The 22,764-nt window shown below is 37.0% G+C and overlaps 1 protein-coding gene across 4 annotated transcripts in view; it reads right to left on the reverse strand.

Moving 5' to 3' along the window:
* Nucleotides 1-3,721: 3,721 nt before the first annotated feature.
* Nucleotides 3,722-22,764, reverse strand: part of CYTIP (cytohesin 1 interacting protein) — a 73,810-nt gene continuing 54,767 nt past the window's right edge. For all 4 annotated transcript variants that reach the window (XM_032355635.1, XM_032355634.1, XM_032355632.1 and 1 more), the window contains 5 exons: nt 20,943-21,045; nt 20,639-20,732; nt 17,745-17,814; nt 7,881-7,947; nt 3,722-5,301 (listed from right to left, as the gene is read on the reverse strand). In XM_032355635.1, the coding sequence (XP_032211526.1) occupies nt 4,844-5,301; nt 7,881-7,947; nt 17,745-17,814; nt 20,639-20,732; nt 20,943-21,045 (792 nt within the window). In that variant the 3' untranslated portion in view covers nt 3,722-4,843. The remainder of the gene's footprint in view (nt 5,302-7,880; nt 7,948-17,744; nt 17,815-20,638; nt 20,733-20,942; nt 21,046-22,764) is intronic.

Here is a 22,764-nt window from a genome sequence, read left to right on the forward strand (position 1 = left end):
TATATTTAAGTATTTCATTTAGGAGTACTATTAGAAAGTTACTGTTTGTTTATTTTCAAACACCAGTTCTTTATTGCCTGTGTAGTAACTTGTATTCTGTGACCTTGCTATACTCACTTATTACTTCCAGGATTTTTTGTTTGTTCATTCTTCATCATTTTCCAGATAGACAATCGTGTCATCAGCAAACAAATGTTTAGTTTCTTCCTTCTCACTTTGTATGCCTTTTGTTTCCTTTCCTTGAGTTAGTACACTGGCTAAAACTTTCAGCACCATGGGAAATAAAAGCGGTAAGAGGATATCCTGGGTTTGTACTCAGTCTCAGGGGAAAAACAGCGAGTTTCTCACCATTATGATATTTACATATGTTCCTTATTGAATTGCATATGTTCTTTGCTTATGTTCTTTATTTGTCCTCTATTCCCAGGAAATATATGTCTATATTCTTTCAAACTTTATTTTCAAAGCTTTACTTTTTCTAGTTCTGATAATTCTGGTATTTGCATTACCTCCTGATTTTTGTTCATGGTTGATTATTTCCTTTTGTGCTTTGTAGTTTTGATTATGAGAATTTTGTTTTTCCATAGAATTCCTGTCCTGTGCTCATAAAGATGTACCCATATAGAGGCGATAAATTTCATCATGCCAATCACTGATTCACTTAAATACACTCAAATTCCCTGAGAAGAATTTTAAGACAAGTAACTAGCTCACACTTTAATATTCTTTTAAAATTTCCTATCATTTCATGCACTTGAGGGACAAAGTCAGGAGATCAGAAACAGACCTACCTGGGTTTAGTTTCCTACTCAGCATTTTGGCTAGTTATACAATCTTGGCCAGGTTCTTTAATTTCAGAGATCTTACTACTTTTCTATAAAAAATTATAACATTTTTATATTTGCTTTATATTTGCTCAAAGGAGTTTAGAAAAGACTAAATATATTATCAAGTTTGTAAGCTCCTTGAATCATGTTGTGAACAGATCCTAAGTTACCTCCTTGATCCCTACCTCTTCATGTTCACGTCTTGCATAATCCCTGCTCCTTGACTGTGGTCAGATCCTATGACTTGTGTTTAACGAACATAACATGTCATGGTTGGTAGGATGGTACTTATGTAAATATATTCTGCTATACGGCAAAGATGAGAAGATGTCACTCCTGTGGTTACATTGCATTATTTAAAGAGTATCTTGTCTGCAGTTTCTCTTTACACTGCTGGCTTTTACTAAACAAGCTGCCATGAATCCTATGGCACAAGGAAATGATTCTGACAACCTGAGAGAGCTCCCTAGTGTATCATTTCCCCAGGCAAGCCTCTAGGAGACCCTGAGCAGACTGAGCTAAAATTTGCTCAGACACATGATCCACAAAGAAACTTTGAGGTAATAAATGTGTTTTAAACCTCTAAGTATGTAGCAATTTGTTAAACATCAGAAAGTTAATACAAGTGCAAACCCTCAATTAAATAGGTCATGCCTTTTAAAAACCTCAAAGAGGTAAGTATGAAGACATTGTCCTAGATTTTTAAAAAATCTGCCTTGAAAACAATTATCTCATTTAAGGTAGGTGAGTAAAGAGATAGAGACTGAGAGAGAGATGGGGCAAGGGAGAGAAAGGGAGAGAAGAATGTTCTGACACTGAAAAATAGTAGTCTTTATTTCAGGAAGGTATTGACATTTTTCACTGCCCATACTTCTGTAAGGAAATGTATGAAAAGTACCAATAATTTTGTGATCTGAAGGGTTCAATACAGTTTTTATGTATTACTTGCTATGCTTAGATTATACACATCCATAAATACTTATACTATATGATCAGCACACACAAACTGTGCCCGTTTGATTTCTTCAGTTCAAACTTGATTTTTAACACTGTTTACATGCAACTAAGATATAAAAGTACTATAAGATGGAAAGTGATAAATTAAAGATCATTTTAAAAAATAGAGTACCAACCTGTTTGACATGGGGGTGATGTTCCTTTAGCCACAGGACAGAGTAATTCTCAATATGTTTGATTCGAATTTAGTTTATCAATGCCATCTACAAAAATGCATTTTCATGACCAATTGTCAATTAATGAAATCCACCAATACCACATATTTAACAATTTCAGGTAAGCAAAACCCAAACACTTCACTTTTCAATTCTTTTCCCAGTAAGTTACATCAAAGTGAGTCATTGTGCACCAGAAGATTAGAGAAATGAAATCTTCTAAAGTCCCACCGAGGTCAGATAGTCTGAAAAGCTATGCTGTGAGAAATTTACCCACATTTCCACTAAAAAATAGCTAGTTTTCTTATAACTTGTGAACACACAAAGCATGACATACCCTTCCTTCCTGTACTTTGGTTAAAAACTGCTTTTCTTTTTTTTCCAGAACATCTCAAACTCTTGACTCTAGTTCTTCTTAGTTCTAGTTCTAGTTCTTTGCTCTGTCCCTTCCCTGAACCTTTTTGGGTTTGATATTTACTGTAAGGAGGAAGAATTACACTATATTTAACACTTAAAACCATGAGGAAAGCAAATAACCCATAATCTGCTTTCCCAGATGACTTGTGCAAGTTCTCAAAACACTGATGTGTTGTGCAAGTATTTAAAGTCATCTTTCCCTAAATAAACAAGATTCTTTCTTTCCCCTGGATTTGGCAAAACGGGATTAACAAGATATATTGCATTCATGGAAACAGATCTTTAACATGATAATTCTAGTCTACAGTGGGAAACAAGCAGTATCAGTCCAACCACGACTTGGACTTGCAAGACTTTGTTGCAATACATAAATGTATTGTTAACCATGAAGTTATTAATGAGCCTTTATTTGAAAACTTTCTTGTGGAGGCCAAGAGAAAGAGTCATTCTAAAAGTCTATTTGTTCTCTTATTTACCAAAGACCATCTTTATCCATGCAGTATCTACAATTGTATGCTCTAAGTATTCCATGAGGGGCAGGGGCTGGGAGGAAGTCCTGTGGAGATGACCACACAGAACCAGTAAAAGAGTAAACAGTATCTAGATAGACTGAGACTAAACCAGAGCCCAGAAGAACTGGCTTTCAATTTCAGTCCTGCCACTGGCCATGGAACTTCTCTGAATTCCTCCTCCTTATCTGTATGGCTAACACCTGTCTAACAGAGTTGTTTCAGGGATCACATGGAAATCATCTTTAACTTACTAGGTATTCAGTAAATTGTGGACAGCATTGTTATTTTTCCTGCAAAACAATGCACCCTGCTTTTCATATGAATGATTCCCTAGCTGAGCCCACTGGATAACTCAGAGTTCAAATAATTAATAGAAAGTAGGGTCTTTTTTTTTTTTTAAGATTTTATTTATTTATTTATTTAACAGAGAGATCCATCACAAGTAGGCAGAGAGGCAGGCAGAGAGAGAGAGGGGGAAGCAGGCTTCCCACTGAGCAGAGAGCCCAATGCGGGGCTCGTTCCCAGGACCCTGAGTCAACGGCAGAGGCTTACCTCACTGAGCCACTCAGGCGCCCCTAGAAAGTAGGTTCCAATTAGAAATCTTTTTATATTTTATTTAATATTCATTTCTTACCCTACAAGCTTCCTTACTTTCCCATTTTTTTCTTAAAATGACTCATTCTTTACTCAATTTATTTAAGTATGGTTACATTCAAAGTCACTTATCAAATGTCTCTATTTCTCCCAAACACACACACACACACACACACACACACACACACACACACACAGCTTTAAATCAATAAGGACTATTTATTACATTGTTGGCATTATCTACTATAGAATATAGAGTAGTCATGAATATGGCCAGAATGTAGAGCAGTCACGAGCTGCTGTATCACCAGAACAGAGAAATCATGGACTTGAATGGGTCCTGAATAAAAATGTGATTGAAAGGCCTGAAGTATTATGATACCAACATAACCAATGGACAAAAGTGTGCCAAGCAATAACTGTTTGGAATATATAATATAAGGTGAGGAATAATGTGAAAAAATCTACAGGAGGGAAATCCATTTCCTGGCTCTAATTTTTCAAACTACAGACATTTATTCAAAAAAAAAAAAATACAAAGCTATATGCAGGATCTTGAGAATTCTAGACTCCCCATTAACGTTTAGGCAAAACAAAAATTAAATCGAGTAAGAATGACATTCTCACCCATTTTGTCTAGGCTGTCTCTCTAAAAGCCCTTATCATAATCTGCTCAGCACCCATCTTAGACAACATGTTCCCATGGATCCCAAACCCTCATATTGAATCTTACACTTCCTGCTCTTTTTGTATCTTATACCTCCTGCTTTATTGTTGCTGTGGATGTGAAAAAAAGCTAATGATCCTCTGGTTTATAATCCTTCACAGATGTAAACAGAAACATTCAAAATGACCTATTGTTAAGCCTCCCTGGAGGCTACTGATCTTAAACAAAGTTTTATGACCTACAATGAACATATGGAAGGTAATCCAAATAATTATATTCCTTCACTCTTTTATTTACACTTGACTCTGAAAAGTTCTCAATTTTCCACATAATCTAGAAAATAAATATTTACCCTTGCCTTCCCAGGCAACATTAGAATGAGCAGGAATGTCCATTAATTTGTTATATTTTCCAATTTATTACTCAATTCCCTTACTTTCTGTTTATAACCTGAGCTTTTCTGGTTAAAAAAAAAAAAAAGATTTAAGAAACAAAACTTATGGTACAAAAATTTAAATAAAGGTCACATCGTCCTAGTATGGTGTTTCAGTTTTGCAATCCATCTGCAATTTTCCACCAGGCTGAGTGGATTTAGTCTAAACAAGTCTAAAGATATTTACGAAATAAGCTACTATGAAAGGTCAAGACAAGCCATCAAAAGCGACTCTCTTCCTCTTCCACTGCACGGTGAAGGCCAGGGATGAATTTTAAGAGTTGTTTCCGGACACTTCCCCTTCTGTTTTTCCGGGGCAGGGTCCCAAACATGTTTGAGAAGTTGCCCTCCCACAAGGGTGACATGGACCCACTGCTGGCAGAACTAAAACTTCGGTCCCTCCTGGAAACAGGCCTCTTCAGGAAATCGTCCCCATCCTTGGGGACAAAGCACTCATCATCTGTGCTTGTCTGTCGACTGAAGCCTCCTTTGCTTGAATCCTCAGACACACACGTCTGGTAGCCGTCCTCGCTGTCCATTGTCATGGAGCTCAGACAGCTGCTCTCACTGGATAGTCGATTCCGGTCCAGGAGGGTTGAGCCTGACCCCGGCAGCATTCCAAACAAAACCGACTCATCTATATCCGTGTTTTCAAAACTTGGGCAGTTACCTGTGTCACCTAGAATGCAGAAAACAAAAGACTTCTGTGGAATGGATAGGAGCATCACTCCCTACCAGCAAATACACCAATATTTCTCTTGAAAGGGTGCAAGAAAGAGTAAAGGTGAAAAATATTTTTCACTGAGCTTCACCTGTATGAGTAAGTGACTCTTTATGAGGCCACTTGATAAACCTTAGAGTGAGGTTTCCCAAACCATTGTTCATGGACTAGCTTTCATGTAAAAGGGTTCCACAGTCACAGAATCAGTCATGCTGAATTAAATAAATGTAAATAGATTCTTCACATAAGAACAGTCAACTCCTCTGATAGTGTGCCAGTGTGACTTGTCAACCTCCAAAAGTATCATTTCTTAAATGGAAGTGACCCTGCAACCTTTCACTAAAGTCCTCACAGAAATGGCATTCTAAAGAATGTACTGGGAAAAATATAAAAAATATAATATACTTAAGGGAATGCCATCTTATAGACTTCCTCCATTAAGTTCTTCTGATTTTCAGTTACTGAAATTTTTAAATAATTATATAATTATCATAAATCACTTGAAGTATATGGGAAACACAGTTATAAAACCTGCACCTGTATGCTGATTTATAGAGAACTCAAAGGTGTTTACAATAGAGAGGATATCTTCCAGTCTCAATATTCCATGTTTCTTCCTAGAATACTTTAATACTGAAATGCTCTGGAATGGTACAGTACCCAGAAAACAGCACTGTCTTCAAATAAGTAACAATTTATCTATAGAAGTTGACTTTTATCTGCTTAGCTGAATTTTTTTTTTTGTCCAATCAACCTTTCATAACCTGTATCTGGGCTCTCCAAACTCAAATTTTAATCGCACCACCAACATCCTGTCCCTACCCACACTTGCTTGGGCACTATCTGAGCTGGCTGGTTTGTTACTTAAAGGAAGTGGATTATTTGTTATACCACCCATACATAGTTAGAAGGTGACTCTACTTCAGGAAGAGTAATAGAACATTGCAAACTCAGAAATGGTTATACTTTGTGCTGATTATTTCTCTACTGTTGCTCTCCTTTGTCCTTGATTAGCAATACAAAAAGAGACTGATTTTCCACTTAATCTGCAAGGTTGAATACAGCCAGCTCTGCACTGACTGGCCAGAATGCTTTTCTTTTTTACTAATAAAACCTACCTTACTTCAATGGGTAATGAGTTGATGAATTGCTTTTGATCAGAAAGCAACTGAGAATCTCAAGCCCTGTATATTTATTCTAGAAAAAGTAAACTACAGAACTCCTTCAATTTCTCAAAAAAAAAAAAAAATGTTTACAACAATGGCTTTAATGAGGAGTCATTCCCCTTAATCTTGAACTAAAGACCTTCTCTATACAAGCTATTCCTATAGAACCCCAGGACTGCCTATACATTTTAGGCCAAACCCCATCTCCACTCCAGAATGTTCCAGAAGTGGGGGCAAAGTTTTCCCAAACACCCTCAAGTCTACAAAAATCCAGGAGTGGCTGGATTTTATACCTCTATCCTGCAAGGAAGTTTCAGATCCCCCCAAAAATCTACTAAGAATTTTTTAGCATATTAATTTAAAAACATACCAAAGAGAAGTAACTTACATAGAAGTTTCATTTAAAAAACAAAATTTCTACACAAACCTCTAAGCCATACATTAGTGCCTAATTATGAATTAAATGTATCTTTTTTTCCTGTAAATAAATTATTACTTGAAACAAACATTCTAGGTTATAAATAGAGACTTTAGCTCAGTGGTATCTTGAGAAGGTAGAACCTACATTTCACACCCACATAGCTAGTGGTTTCAGTGAATTATTTGTACAAAAAAGTTCATTCCTCAGGTAACACCAGTCACATAGCAAATGTCAGATCAACAAAATTTTATTTTATTTTTTTAAGCAGGCTCCATTCCCAGTAGGGAGCCTGATGCAGGGCTCCAGCTCACGACCCTGAGATCAAGACCAGAGCCGAGATCAGGAGTCTAACACTCAACCGACTGACTGACCCAGGTGCTCCCAAATCAACAACATCTGAATTCAACCTTTCCCTTCAGAATTCACACAGTGGCAAGAGCCATGCCTTTACTGTTAGAATGATCACTGGTATTTCTGATGGGTTTACAGGCCAAGAAGAAGCATTTCTCTGCATTCACATAACTTGTATAATATGAACAAATAATAGGAGCTCTACCCAAGAAGCATGCTACCATTCCAGCCTCAATAATTTCTGAGAACTACACAAGCCACACACATTCTCAGAAATTTAATTCATCTACAGCAGTAGTAGGAAAACCAGGCTATCATTCCTACCGCTCTTTTAAAATCTCAGGTACCTCTTGCACGTATGTGCATATATACAAGTGTGTGCAAATGTGTTATATATATGGAGGAGGGGATGTGACTTGACCTACTCACCCTCCAAAAACAGGTCACTCCAAAGGTCAGGCCAAAAAACACAGTCTAGTATTCTTGACCCATGCTAGACAATTTTTTCCTATAATCATGATAATCTTGCAATAACTTAGAGGCAGAAATACCAAAAAGATGAATGTTAGTGTGGTTTCTGAACAGGAAATTACATTTACCATGAAGCAGACGCTGTTCCTGTAACTGCAGAGATCTGAACTCCACCCATTTTTTCTTCAAGGTTTGCTGATAAAAAAGAAAAAAAAAGTGTTAATAACTGGGAATTCCCATTGAAGATAACAATTTACTTCTAGATGATGAGATTTATCATAATTTTTTTTCCTTTCTTTCTAACACTAACAACTCCTCCCATTCATTGGAAGATTATTTTCTACATAAAAGGGAGATACTGGGAATACTACTTTCTCAGGAAATAATCTAGTAGCATCAAGTTAAAATACTAACATTGTTTCAATAGAAACAACAGACAAGAGAAACCATGACATTTATTTATTTGTATATTTTTAAAAATATTAGAGAACCAGATTGTTTGGATTTGTGTCCATTTACTAACTGTCGAGGCAAGGATCTACTCTCCAGGCTTCCCTCCCTCCTCCAGGTATAAGATGAAGGCAATAACAGAACCGAAACCCTGGGACTGTCCTGAGAATTTGGAGAGTTAGTAGATGTAAATGTTCAGAACAGTGACTAGAGCTTAGTAGATTGTTCAGCAAATATCATCATACTGTAAGCCTTTTGCATTAAAGCTCTGTTTATTGCTACACACCTATGTATTTTTCACAGCAAAAAGGGGAAGCCAGCCTGTCTGAAAGGCTTCCTTAGTAGGCTAAACTTAGAACACTGATAAGCATTGTGACTTCTTAACTGCTTCCTTCCTCCGCTGCCCAGCACATGCGAGCAGTGGCCCAGGATGGCAATGAAGGGGCTGCTGTCACGGTCCAGACTGCTCACAAGGCCTGGCCCAGCCCATCAAAGGGGCTGAGGTGATGAGAGACAAAGCAACCAGGCAGAGGCCATCTGTCAAGGACACCTAGAGGCTCATTCTCCCTCCCACCTTTTGGCTTTTGCCCGGCCCCTTCCTTGCCAACTCAGATCCCCACAGCAAGCCCAGCAGGCAGGCACAGCTCAGCTTTGCCTATGGACACTTCATCACATGGAAAGATAGCCCATTGGAAACAAGTACTCCTTTGTAAAAAGCAGTCTGGGAAAGGTAGATGCAGGCTAAAAAGGAAAAGGGGGAAAAAGTACATTTGGAAAGGGAAGACTGAAGGAAAAGCAAATCATACAATTTTAAGAATGTCATCAAATGCTTAAGGGAAGAATGGCTGGTTCCTCAGTTCCAGGGGCTGAACAATCACAGGGCAGGATTCTCCAAGCTTTGATCACAGTAACGTCTAGCATCAATCTTTACGGTTACCTATATAATCTGCAAGCACTAAATCAAAGCCATAGGATGCCTGGCTTAGTTAATTGCTTGTTCTTTCTTCACTATAGCATAGTCAGTATGGCTATGAGACTGCTGGGCTCTCTGAGTCACAGCTCCTTTTATCTGTGCCAACTGTGGTCCTGTGAAGGTTAGAGTTAAGGACCACAGAGAACAAACAGAACTAGCAAGGATCTAACCCCTTCCTTCTCTCTTAAAGGGGTCTTTCTCCTACAAGAGAATAGAGTCCAGGAGAGGAGCATAAAGATTGGTTGACAGTCAAAACTAAATATGGAGAGAGGAGAAAATTGTATTTTTGCACTAGCTATTCAGAAATACAAAGTCAGGCTTTGCCAGATAGCTATTTTTTTGTGAAAATAAAGGTTTTTAAATATCTAATCTGTTGACTTGGCCCAGTCATCTAAGTACGTCATCACTTAAACCAAGAAAACACCAGTGTAAAGAGCAGATGTGCCAAAGTGACTAAGAGTTTTTAGTCTCTATCTCAACTTCCCCATTTTCCTCACAATCTGTTTCTGCTTGTTATTAACATTACATTTGTTATTTGGACAAATGAGACCTTTCACCATTAGAAGAAAAATTAAAGCATGTGGGAGATCTAACCATACCAGGCCCTATCACCTCATTATACCTAGCTCAGAGCTCAGAGCCTGGTATATAGCAACTGCTCAGTAAATATTGGTCGAATGAATATATCAAAGAATGGCTTCCTGAAATAAAACTCAACTATCACAGATGGATATTTTGAGTTGGATATATTTCCAATGTTTTCAATATACATGAGACATATAGCTACACATTTCCATCTTTATTACTTTTACACTGCTTTCGTGGATAACATGCTGTTTAATTTTCCTATCAGTCCTACAAAGTTCCAGATTAGAAAATAAAGGTGCGATGTAGGGCTATAAACTCAGTGAAAAGCAGAGCTAAATTGAAAAACAGCTCCTCTAGCTAGCACAGTGGAAGTGCTGTTTTCATGTTAAACAACTGATTCATAGGTTATAAGAAAGGGAATCCTTGAAAACATAGCTCAGAATGGACCCCCATTTCTAAAGAAGAGCTTGTGACCTCTGGAGTCTTTAAAAGATGAATTCATAATTACACAGGACACACAAACTAAATGTCATCGTGTGAAGGGGAAGCCAACTTGACCCTGCTTGCACGTCAGATCCAGACATTTCTGGTTCATGAGGTAAACTGGAAATCACATAATTTCAAGAATAGAAAAGGAAAAGAAATGCAAGAAGATAGGCAAGGATGAACCCAAAGATCTGCCAGACCTGAAGAAACAAAAGCAGGTAGCTAAGAATTTGGATCCTGCAGCAATCTATAATTTAAATGCACTTATTTATCAGGGCACAGGACAGAGACAAGTTTCCTGTTTGAACCTTGGCTAAGCTCTACTACCATGAAGGTGGGGTGAGAAAAACTGCTGCTGGTGGCCATAGCTCATGTAGAGCTCGTGTCTGGAAAGGCAGGAGTACATAAATGCAGCCTATGACTTGAGCCAAACAGCACACGAATCCTCTAGAAAGGCAGGCTAGCTGCCAGATCTGGCTCTGGATTGGGAGCCTTGAAAATGCAGGGTAGAGGCAACCCAAGTACAATATGGAGTAGAAGGCAAAGACCACGATGCATGGGAAATAAGCAATATGAATTCCAAATTGTATGAAAGACAACAAAGTTGATAGTCAGTACATAGATTACCTCAAAAAAAGAAACAAAGAAAGAAAGAAAGAAAACAGAACAGTGTCCAAAGAAGACTTTAAAACAAAAATATTAATCCTTTGAGGAAGAAATGAGATTAATGTCAATCAGAACAAGAAACCTGAAAAAAAGAAATAAAGCAAGAACAGATAGACATGAAAAAGAATGATCTGAAGTTAAAAAATGATTTAACTCTTAAAATTCATGGGAACAACTCATTCTATACAGAATAAAGACATTACTGAAGAACTCAACAAGAACATAAGAAAAAAGATGGTCATACAAAATATGAAAAAATGGTTAGGAAACAAAGAAAATAAATCAAAAGACTCTAAAAATATGCCTAACAAGAATTACAGAAGATAATTCAAGGAATGGTGAGGAATATATATTCAAAGAGATCAAGCTGATAGCTTTCCAAAACTGAAGAAATTCATAAGTCCTTGGATTGAAAAGGTACTGTAATTTCTAAGCAGTATAAATTTAGAAGTGAATCTAGAGCTAATCACATTTCAGTGTATTTTTTAGATCAGTAAGACAAAAGAACATCTTAAAAGTAGCCAGAAACAGGCAAAAGAATGCCACAAATTGAAATACCAGTTCTTGAAAAGACTCAAAAATAGAAAATCCTCTAGTTGGACTTAACCAAGGGGGGAAAAGAAGAGAGAGATAGAAGGCATAAAAAGAAAAACACAAGAATAGAATTTTTTTTTATCAACACATAAAATAAATTTGAAAATTCCAAAAATTTAAAAAAAATATTAATTCAATAAAACTGGCCCAAATAAAACAAAACAAACAAAACAGAAAGCCTGAGATAGCTTATAATTAATAAAGAAACTGAAACAGTTTAGTATTCCCACCAAAAAAGAACCCTAACCCCAGATGATTCAGATAGTTACAAGAATTCTACCAGAGAAGAAAAAGGGGAAGATTCTCTCCAGCTCATGTTAAGAGTCCAGTAACCATGATACATCCAAAACTAAAGAAAGATAGTTTGAGAAAAGAAAATTGCAGGCCATTCTACCTATAAAATAAAGTTACCTTCAAAAATCCGAAGGAAAATATTAGCAAATCAAATCTATAATTATATAAAAACAAGTATAAATTATGATCAGTTTGAATTGTTCTAGAAATGCAAAGGTGGTTTTACATTAGAAAATCTTTAAATGTCATTCACCATATTGACGATATTTTTAAAATAAATAAGCAAGAATAACACATGCACAAAAAAGTGTCTGATAAAATTCAATACACAAACACTATAAAAACTACCAGGAAATTTAGTATGGAAGAGAACATCTCAAATCTGAAAAGTATATTCATAGAGAGAGCTCATTCCTGATGGGAAAAAGTGGAAATTCCCTTTAAAATAAAAACAAAACAAGGATGCCTATAATTATAGTTTCTATTCATCACTGTTTTGTAAGCTCTACCCAGTGGAGTGAAGAGAGAGAATTTTATGTCACCCTTAACAGTTATTATCTTCACAGAAAACCCCAAATAATCTACAGATAATTTGTTAGAAATTATATAGTTTAGAAATAGTTTGAATCCTATAATTTGAATAACAGCATAAAATTGGTTTTACAAATCTATACATCAACCTCAATCAAAACATTCATTGTTTTTATGCAGAAACTATAGTATGAACAAAAATCATGAGTAGAAAAGAATACATCTAGTGAGAAATGTATAGTATCTGTTTGCATAAAAGTATAACACTTTATTGAAAGACATAAAAAATTAAAAATGGTTAAAATTATGAAAACTTTTCCTCTAAGATCAGGAAGAAGACAAGGATGTCCACTTTCACCACTTTTATTCAGCATAGTACTAGAAGTTCTAGCCACAGCAATCAGCCAAGAAAAAGAAATAGAAGGAATCCAAATTGATTAAGGAGAAAGTAAAACTGTCAATTTTTGTAGATGATGTGATACTATATATAGAAAACCATAAAGAATACGACCAAAAACCTAATAGAACTAATAAATAAACTTAGTAAATTTGCAGGATACAAAATTAAAGTACAGAAATCTATTGCATTTCTATACACTAATAATGAAGTAGCAGAAAGAGAAATTAAGAAGACAATCACATTTATAAGTGCGCCAAAAAATATAAAATAGCTAGGAAAAACTTTAACCAAGGAGGTGAAAAGATCTGTACTCTGAGAAATATAAGACACTGATGAAAGAAACTGAAGACAATACAAACAAATGGAAAGATATACCATGCCCATGGTCTGGAAGGATTAATATTATTAAAATGTCCATACTACCCAAAGAAATTTACAGAGTCAATGTAATCCCTGTCAAAATCGAAGTAGTATTTTTCACAGAACTAGAGCAACAATCCTAAAATTTGTATGAAACCACAAAAGACCCCAAAAAGACAAAACAGTCTTGAGAAAGAACAATGAAACTGAAGGTGTCACAATCTCAGATTTCAAGACATACTGCAAAGCCAAAGTAATCAAAACAGTTTGGTACTGGCACAAAAATTGATACATAGATCAATGAATAGGGATGGAGGGCCCAGAAACAAACCCACACTTAATGGATAATCAATCTATGACAAAGGAGTTAATAATATATGATGAAGGGAAAACAGTCTTTTCATTAATTGGAAATATTGTGCAGCTACATGCAAAAGTATGAAACTGGACCGCTTTCTTACACCATACACAAAAATAAATTCAAAATAGATTAAAGACCTAAATGTGAGACATGAAACCATAAAACTCCTAAAAGAAAACATAGCAGCAATCTCTTGGACATTGGTCTTAAATCTATTTTGGGGTATATCTCCTCAGGCAAGGAAAACAGAAGTACAAATAAACTATGGTACTACAACAAAACTAAAAGTTTTGCACATCCCTGAAGCAAAAAGGAACCTATGGAATGGGAGAAGATATGTGCAAATAATATATCCAATAAAGGATTAATATCCAAACTATATACCACTCAACATCAAAAACCCCACATAATCTCATTTAAAATGGGCAAAGAACCTAAATAGGCATTTTTCCAAAGAAGGCATACAAATGGCTAATAGATACATGAAAAGACATTCAACATCACTAATCATCAGGGAAATGTAAATCACAACCACAATAAGATATCACCTTATACCTGTTAAAATGGCTAGCATGAAAAACAAGAAATATCAAGTGTTGGCAAGAATATGGAAAAAAAAATACTCATGCACTATTGGTGGGAATGCAAATTGATGCAGCCACTGTGGAAAACAGAACGGAGTCTCCTCAAAAAATTAAAAATAGAAATACCATATGATCTAATAATTTCACTACTGAGTTTTTATCCAAAGAAAACAGAAACACTAATTTAAAAGGATATATGCACTCCTAAGTTTATTGTATCACTTAAAAATATAACCAAGGTATATAAGCAACCTAAGTGTCCATCAGTACAGGAAGGGATAAAGATGTGGTATACATACACAATGGAATATTCCTCAACCATAAATAGGAATAAAATCTTGCCATTTGTGACAACAGGAATGGGCCTCCAGGGTATTATGCTAAGTGAAATAAGTCAGACAAAGACAAATGCCATATGATTTCACTTTCATGTGGAATGCAAAAACAAAAAAACTACCCCCAGTCAAACAAACAAAAAAAGCAGAAACAGATTCATGAATAGAGAGAACTGGTGGTTGCTGGAAGGGGAAGGTAGTGGGGGCATGGGCAAAAAAAAAAAAAAAAGATGGTGAGATCGTCCATCACTAAGAAAACACAATACTATAGAGATGTTAAGTCTTCAAATTGAGCTAGCTATACAAAATGTAGTATCAATCAAAATTCCAAAATTTATTTATAGAACTTGATAATCTGATTCTAAAATTTATATAGACGATCAAAAGAATTAAGAATAACCTGGAGGGTTTGTTCAACCAGATACCAATATTTATTGCAAAGGTATAATAACTGAGTTTAAGAGAAACAATGGATCAGAATATGGAGCCTATAACAAAATCCATGCATATATGAAACTTGCTTAAAAACAGAAACTTCTCTGCAAGTCATTTTGCAGGAAAAGAAGGACTAAAAGAAATGGTACTAGGAGAACTGAGTATTGATATGGAAATTAAAGAAAATTATAATCCTCTCATACCACACATACAAATCAATTTTGGACAAATCCAGGACTTAAGTGTAAAAAGGAAAAACCCTAAAACTTTTGGAAGAAAATATAAAAAATGCAGATTACCTACAAAGGATAAACAATAAAAGCTCTTCCATAAGCAAAAATATCAAAGGCACAATACATTTAAAAGGCTAAGGAGGCAAAACATCAACTGAGAATAATTCAATCACCTAATAAAACTCTCCTTCAACATGAGCAGTGAAAGATTTGTTTGGACAAAGAAAGCCCTGCTTACCCTTCCTTGCAAGAAGTACTACAGCAAAAAAGAAAGTAAACCCAGAGGGAAGGAACAGAGAACAGCAAGCACTTCAATTCAATTCATTACCATATGTGTTCACTACAAGCTACTCAGAACAAAATTACGTAGTTTTCCATTCTAAAAATTGATTCCAAAGCAAAGCAATAATAGGAAAGATGGGGCCTTAAGATGAACATTTAAATATGTTAATGTCCTTATGATATTCTGGGCAAGGATGAGTATATTGAAAAATGTATACTTCATTTGAAAAAATTGGTAGCTACGAATTTTAAAATTTCAAGAGAAAACACCGAAGGAGCAGAAATTGCCTAGAAATATGAAATGTGTTTTTTGTAGAATGCTTTATTCCATGAAATGTAGACCTATTGCTCAGTTATGTTTTAAATAACACCACCAGTTTATTTTGTACATTTCTTTCCTTTTTCCATGAGAAGGTGAAAAAGCCAGGTTTACTTAAAAAAAAAAGATCCTCACTAATACTGTCTTTTTTTGTAAAAACAAATTCAGTTTTGACAGTTTTAAAACTTGCCTATAATACGAAGCCCTGTTTATTCCATACAAAAATTTAATGATAAAATGTTAGAGGCATTCCCTTTAAAGTCAAGAATAAGATTATCACTGTTTGCAGGAATCCTGATCAATGTTGTAAGAGAAGAAAAATAAATTATATAGTTGACCCTTCAATAATACAGGGGTTTGTGGTGCTGACCTCTGCACCATCAAAAATCCATGTATAACTTTGCCTCCCTAAAAACTTCATTAATATAGCCTAAGGTTGACTGGAAGCCTTACTGATAACATAAACAGTTGATTAACACAGTTTTTTTTTTAGATTTTTTTATGTTATATTATGTACTGTATTCCTACAAGAAAGTAAGCTAATGAAAAGAAAATATTTTTAAACAAATCACAAGGAAGAGAAAATACATTTGCAATGTCAGCCCTCATTTATAAAAGAGCAAAAACTTCATATAAGTGGACCCAAGCATTCAAACCTGTGCCGTTCAAGGATCAACTGTAGTTGAATAACCAGAGGTAAAGGGGCAAAACTTTCAGTATCTGCAGATATTATGCCTCTATGAAAAAATCTAAGGGAATCTACAAACACTGGAATAGAGTTCAGCAAGACTATCGGATTTAAAAATTTACACAAAAATTAATAGCGACAAATTAAGAGATCTTTGAAAATTAAAAAATCATGTTTATTGTAGCAAGAAAAACTTAGAAGGCACCTAAGAATAAACAATAAAAGCTACATAAAAGTGTATAAAGAAAAGATAAAATGTTTTTGAAGTACATAAAAGACCTAAATTAAGAGGTCAGGATCCTGTGTTTGAAGTAGGAAAGGTGAAACCATGAAGGCGTCAATTGATATTTATTCTATAAATGTCAACTCCTATCAAACTCTGAACAGAGGAAACTTTCAAGGAATTTTACAAATTAATTCAAAATATCCGAAGGACAAGTAAAATGACAAGGGTATAAAATCAGTGTTGACGCAGAAGGAAACAGGGCTCATCGATGAACTAGGTATGAGGGGAAGAAGAATACAAGATAAAAGATGACGTAGTAACTCTACCCTCATGGGCTCAATAATTAAGAAGTGCATACTTCATAAAGAAAATTCATAAATGCCAACTATTGCAAAACACAGTCCAACTGTGCAGCCTGCCTGTAAGCGCTGGGGCCTGGCCACCTCAGTGCCACGCAGGGGAGATGTCTGGGAAAAAAAAGAGGTCATGGAGTCTACAGGATCATGATTCAAAGGCACACGAATGAGGGTCTGCACTTCACAGCCTGGCAGAGCCTCACCAGTCTAACAAACCAAGATTTTCAAGACCCTCAAAAAGCCTTCCCAGGGAATTTTCTCTGAACTCTCTGCATTGTGTACTATCTCCCGGAAACTTCATTTTTTCCACTTCAAAGCTGATTGCGTGTTTGCCAATGAAAGTTGATTCAGGGACAGCCACAGGAGCAGAGGGACATGATTTTTGTAGGAAGAATAATGCAGGGCAGAAGGACCCAGAAGAGGACAATGGAAAAGCAAAGCTTCCGGGCCCTCGGGCACACTTGCAGCACGGAAAAAGCGGAAAAAGCGAGGAAAAAACAGCAATTCCTCCTTTGTTCCCCGCCCCCCCAACTGTAACTCAAGAGAGATCACAGGTGCATTAGTGGAAAGTTCTTCAAGTGATGTGCCTTCCTGTTGCCTTCCTGAGCCTCCTAGAAACACAGAAGGAGGAAGGAAGAAAGTGATTTGCCCTGGTTTGTGGAATTGAATATTCCTGTAAAGGTAATTGCGTTGCTCTTGATAATTCAGCAGTTTAGACTCATCACGACATTTCATCTTCAAGGGCTATTTCAATCCCTCAAATACATTTTTATTCTACCACTCACACATTCAAGGGTGAAAAGTGTGTCTCACTGTGTTAAATTAAATTACCTTTAAAACTTGCAGCTTTGCTTCAAGCTCTGCTCTCTTGAGAATCATTGTTCCATTAAGAGTCTCTATCCTGTTTTAAGAAAAAAAAAGGGGGTGGGGGACAGGAGCGGCATGAGTGATCCTTTCAAACAAGTACCATCCTTATGAAGTACTACACTTGGAGAGCAGACTATACTTTAAAAAGCAACATAAATGTTATAATCCCCACGGCACTTCAAGTATCTGGACCTAGGCCGAATCTTCTGACAATATGCAGGGAAAGGAAATAACAAAACAAAACACAACAAAAAAGACAAAACAAAACAAAAATCCCCTAGAGAGGGTGGTTGAAAGGAAAGATGTTGGCTAACTTGTAAACTATAGCTTGTTTTATAGACGCCACTACATGGCAATGACTATTGTTCTCTACTGGAATTTATCCTTTTGGGCTCTGACTGAAATCACCTATTTTATTCAGTGAATACTTCCCGGGCATCTACCACGTGCCAGACTTTAGATCCCGTGCTAAGCATGAGGGATCCAGCAACGAAACAACATATATAATAGGGATCTGCAAACAGTATAATCATCATGCCATTTCTTGGAAAAGGGAAAAAGTTCCTTCTTTCCTAGGATTCTAAGAAACTGTACCTCTGTAAATTGTCTTAATTTGTCAACTAGAAGAAACAGAGCCAGAACCACTATAGATAATAACCTTCGTATCATTCTCACATCTCAGAACCTTTCAAGTTTATAAACTTCAATCCCAGAATTATCAGTTTAAAGGTGTTCATTACTCCCTACACCAAATGTCTTTCTAAAAATAAAAAGACTTGTTCTATCCTGATGGATTTGATTTATTTTGTGGGCTCATGCTGATGCCTTTATTTTGACTATTAAGTCAGCAATCTGAATAAGATAACAAATTTCATGTGTGAGTCACACACCTAGGCATTTTTAAAATAATGGTTCAAATTCCTTCTGATAAGTAAGCTGTAAATATTATATTAAGATGCAGAGATTTTCAAGTCATGGTAAAACAATAGCATGAAACACCAACACTTGTTTTTCTCTATTTCTAATAACATCATTCCCAAGATAATGAGATGATAATGCAAGCCAGGATTTTGTCTGCTTTCTCATGAGGGTGGTCTTGTCTCTGGGCACTGGTGAGGATCCTGTGAATCTGTTTCAATAGGACTCCAACTGCCCATCTGACCGCCCAAGCAACAGAAGTCTATGCGCAGAGCCACGGGCACACATCGGTTGTTCTCTTCAGTATTTAGACAGATGTCTCTCACTTTCCTGATCTCTGTATCTCCTTTCGTATCCCTCCATTATTCCTTAATTATATCCCTGCATTCTGCCCACTTGACCCATTTGAAACGTAGCTTTCTGACTCTAACTGCTACCTTTTCCCTTTGGATTCTACATGGCTCCAACCTCACAGATTCGTTTCTCTGGAGGAAAGAGCACACCCATCCTCTACCCTGAACTCATAAGATCCAGAGTTGGACTAAGTCCTCTACCATCACGAGTCATCTTTCAAAACTACTCCCACGCACACCCAGAGCATCTCTGAAGTTTTAGACTAGGATCACTGAAGAGCATCCCACAGATTTTCTATGGGCAGCTTGCAAGGAGCAACTGTGGGGCAGCTGAAGAGAATGGATCCTGGCATCCAGAGCAGTTGGCCACATCCTAGCCCAGTCACTGACTAGATCACTGATCTCCACTCTACCTAACTTAAGCTTCAGTCGCTTTCTCTAGAAAGAGAAATAAAACTAACCTCAGAAGGTGGCTGAGAAGAATGAAGAAGGTAATGCAAGACCCACCTTGGGCTGAATAAATCCCAAACTACTTGGCCCGACAAGACCCATGGAATCTGCCAACCACCCATCACACTGGTTGTCTCTCTCTCTTGGACATGCCAAGCCCATTTTGAGAGTTCAGAGACCTCCCTCTTGGCCTGAAACGCTTTCAGCAGGAGTTCACATGACTATTCTTTCTCTTTCTTTAGGTCTCAGTTCAGATTTCCTCTCCTCAGATAAGATCCCTTTCAACACCTAAACTACACAGCAGTCCTCTTAGTATTCTATCCCATTCCTTATTTTACTTTCTTAACAGCGATTATCATAATTGAAATATCAAGATTACTTCTTCTGGAGGCTTTCCTTGTCCATCTCCTCCCACAATCAATAAAGCAGTACAAGAGTTTTGCCCATGTCTCTCCTAAGCCTATCGCAAAGCTGGGAACATAGTTTTTGTTCAATAAATATCATTTAATGATTGAGCAAATTCCATCTTTCTACTAATTACTGAAGTCTTACTAGGTTCTAAGGATGGTATGGTGGAAAAGTCAGTAAAATCTCTAGTTGAGGAGGCCACTCTCCTATTAGTAAGTCTGGAATATTAGTAGGTGTGAATGTGTGTATTACAGGGCAGAAAGGATTGAGCAGACTTTTTCCTTCCTTCCAAATGGGACACTAGAAAAGAAAAACAATGGGCTTGTGGTATCAGAATAAAAACTTCAGCCCTTCTGACCTTTCATTTGTTCTAACCACAAGATTGTATCAAACATGGAAATTGGACCAGTTCCTCTCTGACCAAAGAGAATGTGTGCCAGTTTCATTGAATCTGACATAAAAAAATAAATTTTCTAAATGCTATCCCTCCCACACAGACGTTTGAGCTATTGATGTCCTCTGACTTCAGATGTTGACAGTATGTTCAAATTTGAGGAAACCTTGAGAAACAAAAGGAACTGATAAAGAATGTCTGTACCCAGTCCCAAAGCTATGGTACATGGCCTCTTTTCTTGTGATCCTGAACAAAAGCCTATTCATTCACTCAACAGGCATTATGAGAGACCATAACATTTTTGAAGCCCCTAGAGGAAGCAGATGTATAGTTACGTTAGCAGGTTTCCCGAAGATCTGATCAGGTCAACAACTTGTTTGTGGGTAAAGCCTTCTGTGTTCACGCCATTGATATTTGCAAGGACATCACCTGGGAGATGCCAAGAAAAGTGAGTTGTTAGAACAGTTGCTTAAATAACCCCTCCAGACATCCAAATAAAACAAAAGAAGCAAGCCCCAAACCCTAGCAACATGAAGGGGTGAAGAAAATTCGCAGCAGCAATCACATCACAACCTTTGACATCATAAAATTTTTCTTGCCATTTAAATAATTCCTAACACAAGCAAAATTACAAGTTACCAGTCTGCAGGCCCGCATAGTGTGCCGGGCTGTCCTCCTGGATTTTGCAAATCAGAGTGCACATCTCTGAGGAGCACCAGTTCTGGTTCTGGAGCCTGTAAGTCTGTAAAAATTAAAGTGATACATAATTACTATTCAAAACTCAAAATCTACGTGTCAAAAAATAAAATGGTATTGATTTCCTTAAGCAGTATAATAGGTAAGTACCAAGAACAATTTGGAAAGGCTTTCTTGAATATGAACTGAAACAAAAATACCAAACTTGAAATTCTATAGTGCAATCTGTAGCCAGCCCTATCCATTAAAAAGGGGCGGGGGGGATGGGCACCTGGGTGCCTCAGTCGGTTAAGCATCTGCCTTCAGCTTTGGTCCTGATCCTAGAATCCCAGGATCCAGCCCCATGGGGCTCCCTACTCCTCGGGGAGTGTGCTTCTGCCTCTTCTTCTGCCTGACACTCCTCCACGCCATTCATGGTCACTCTGATTCAAGATTATGTATGTTCAAGCCTAAAAGTCCACCTGATGCTCTCATTATTATATATCTATTAACAAAAATGAGGTTTTGGGGAGCCTGGGTGGCTCAGTCATTAAGCGTCTACCTTTGGCTCAAGGGCTCAGGTCATGATCCCAGAGTTCTAGGATCGACCCCTGCAAGGAGCCTGTTTCTCCCTCTGCCTGCATCTCCCCCCTGCTTGTGCTCACGCTCTCTGTCTGTCAAATAAATAAATAAAAATCTTAAAAAAAGAAAAATCAGATTTTTTATTTCCCAATGGGATAAAACAATAGTAGCCAAAAGCAAAGAGAAAAATCTCTGTGTATTTCTCCCAAGCTAAAGCACTCATTACAGCAGCATATGGAACACTACACATCCAGGAAGGGAGATATGCCAACAATAATTATTTTAAATCAGAGCTCTGCAAATAATGACAATCTGCCCTGCATTTTTTCAAAAGTACTATAATTGACGTGATTACCTTCTTGTCTAAGTGCTTTCTGCTATGCCTGCCCTGAATACTCACCCGTTCATTAGCCCCCCAAACAGATTATAAAAACTTATGCTTCATCTCTTGCCTCAGTTTGGCAAAAGCAGCTTGTTTTTGTTTTTGTTTTTGTTTTTGTGTCAAAGTGTACCAAGAATACTGCATAAATATTGTTAGATAGAGTGGCCCAATGACCTATAACAAACATATTTGCCTTTTTCACACATTTAAGTTATAAAACCTCGTTCCACTGAGAATCAAAATCAGCACCTGAGTGAAGTAATGTGATTCCTAAAATTAAACCACATTACAGCACCGCTTCCTTGTGGAGAAGTTAATGACTGATGTTCGTTCCTTCTTATTATACATACAGGCTCCAGAACCAGAAGTCAATCATATGCAAGCAACTCCTAGAAACTTGATTTTGTTAACATCGAAAGAATTTCTATTCTCTCTGCAAGGCATGTTGAATCCCCCATATCGTAAAGGTAGACAGATCCTTTTAAAGATCAGTTAATATACTTCCCATCTATGGCAGAGACCTCTTAAACAGCTTTTCTACCAGGAAGTGTTCTTGCTAGAGCCTGGACACTTCCAGGAATGGAAAGGCAATCCGGTTCATGGGGTACATGGGCCAAAGCTCTAACAGTCACTCCTTTGGGAAACCACTGTTATAGCAAATCTTGTTAGCAGTGAGCATCTACCCTCTAGGTCCAGAGTAGAGGGAGGGCAAATGTGTTGATTTACACAGTTGGCTCATATGTTTGCTATAAGGTTTTACAGGTGAGATAAACACGACACCAGGCGAGGTAGGCACAAGGCAAGAATTATTAAAGGTGCCCT

The sequence above is a fragment of the Mustela erminea genome, chromosome 8 (assembly GCF_009829155.1).
Source record: "Mustela erminea isolate mMusErm1 chromosome 8, mMusErm1.Pri, whole genome shotgun sequence".
In the NCBI taxonomy this organism is placed as follows: domain Eukaryota; kingdom Metazoa; phylum Chordata; class Mammalia; order Carnivora; family Mustelidae; genus Mustela; species Mustela erminea.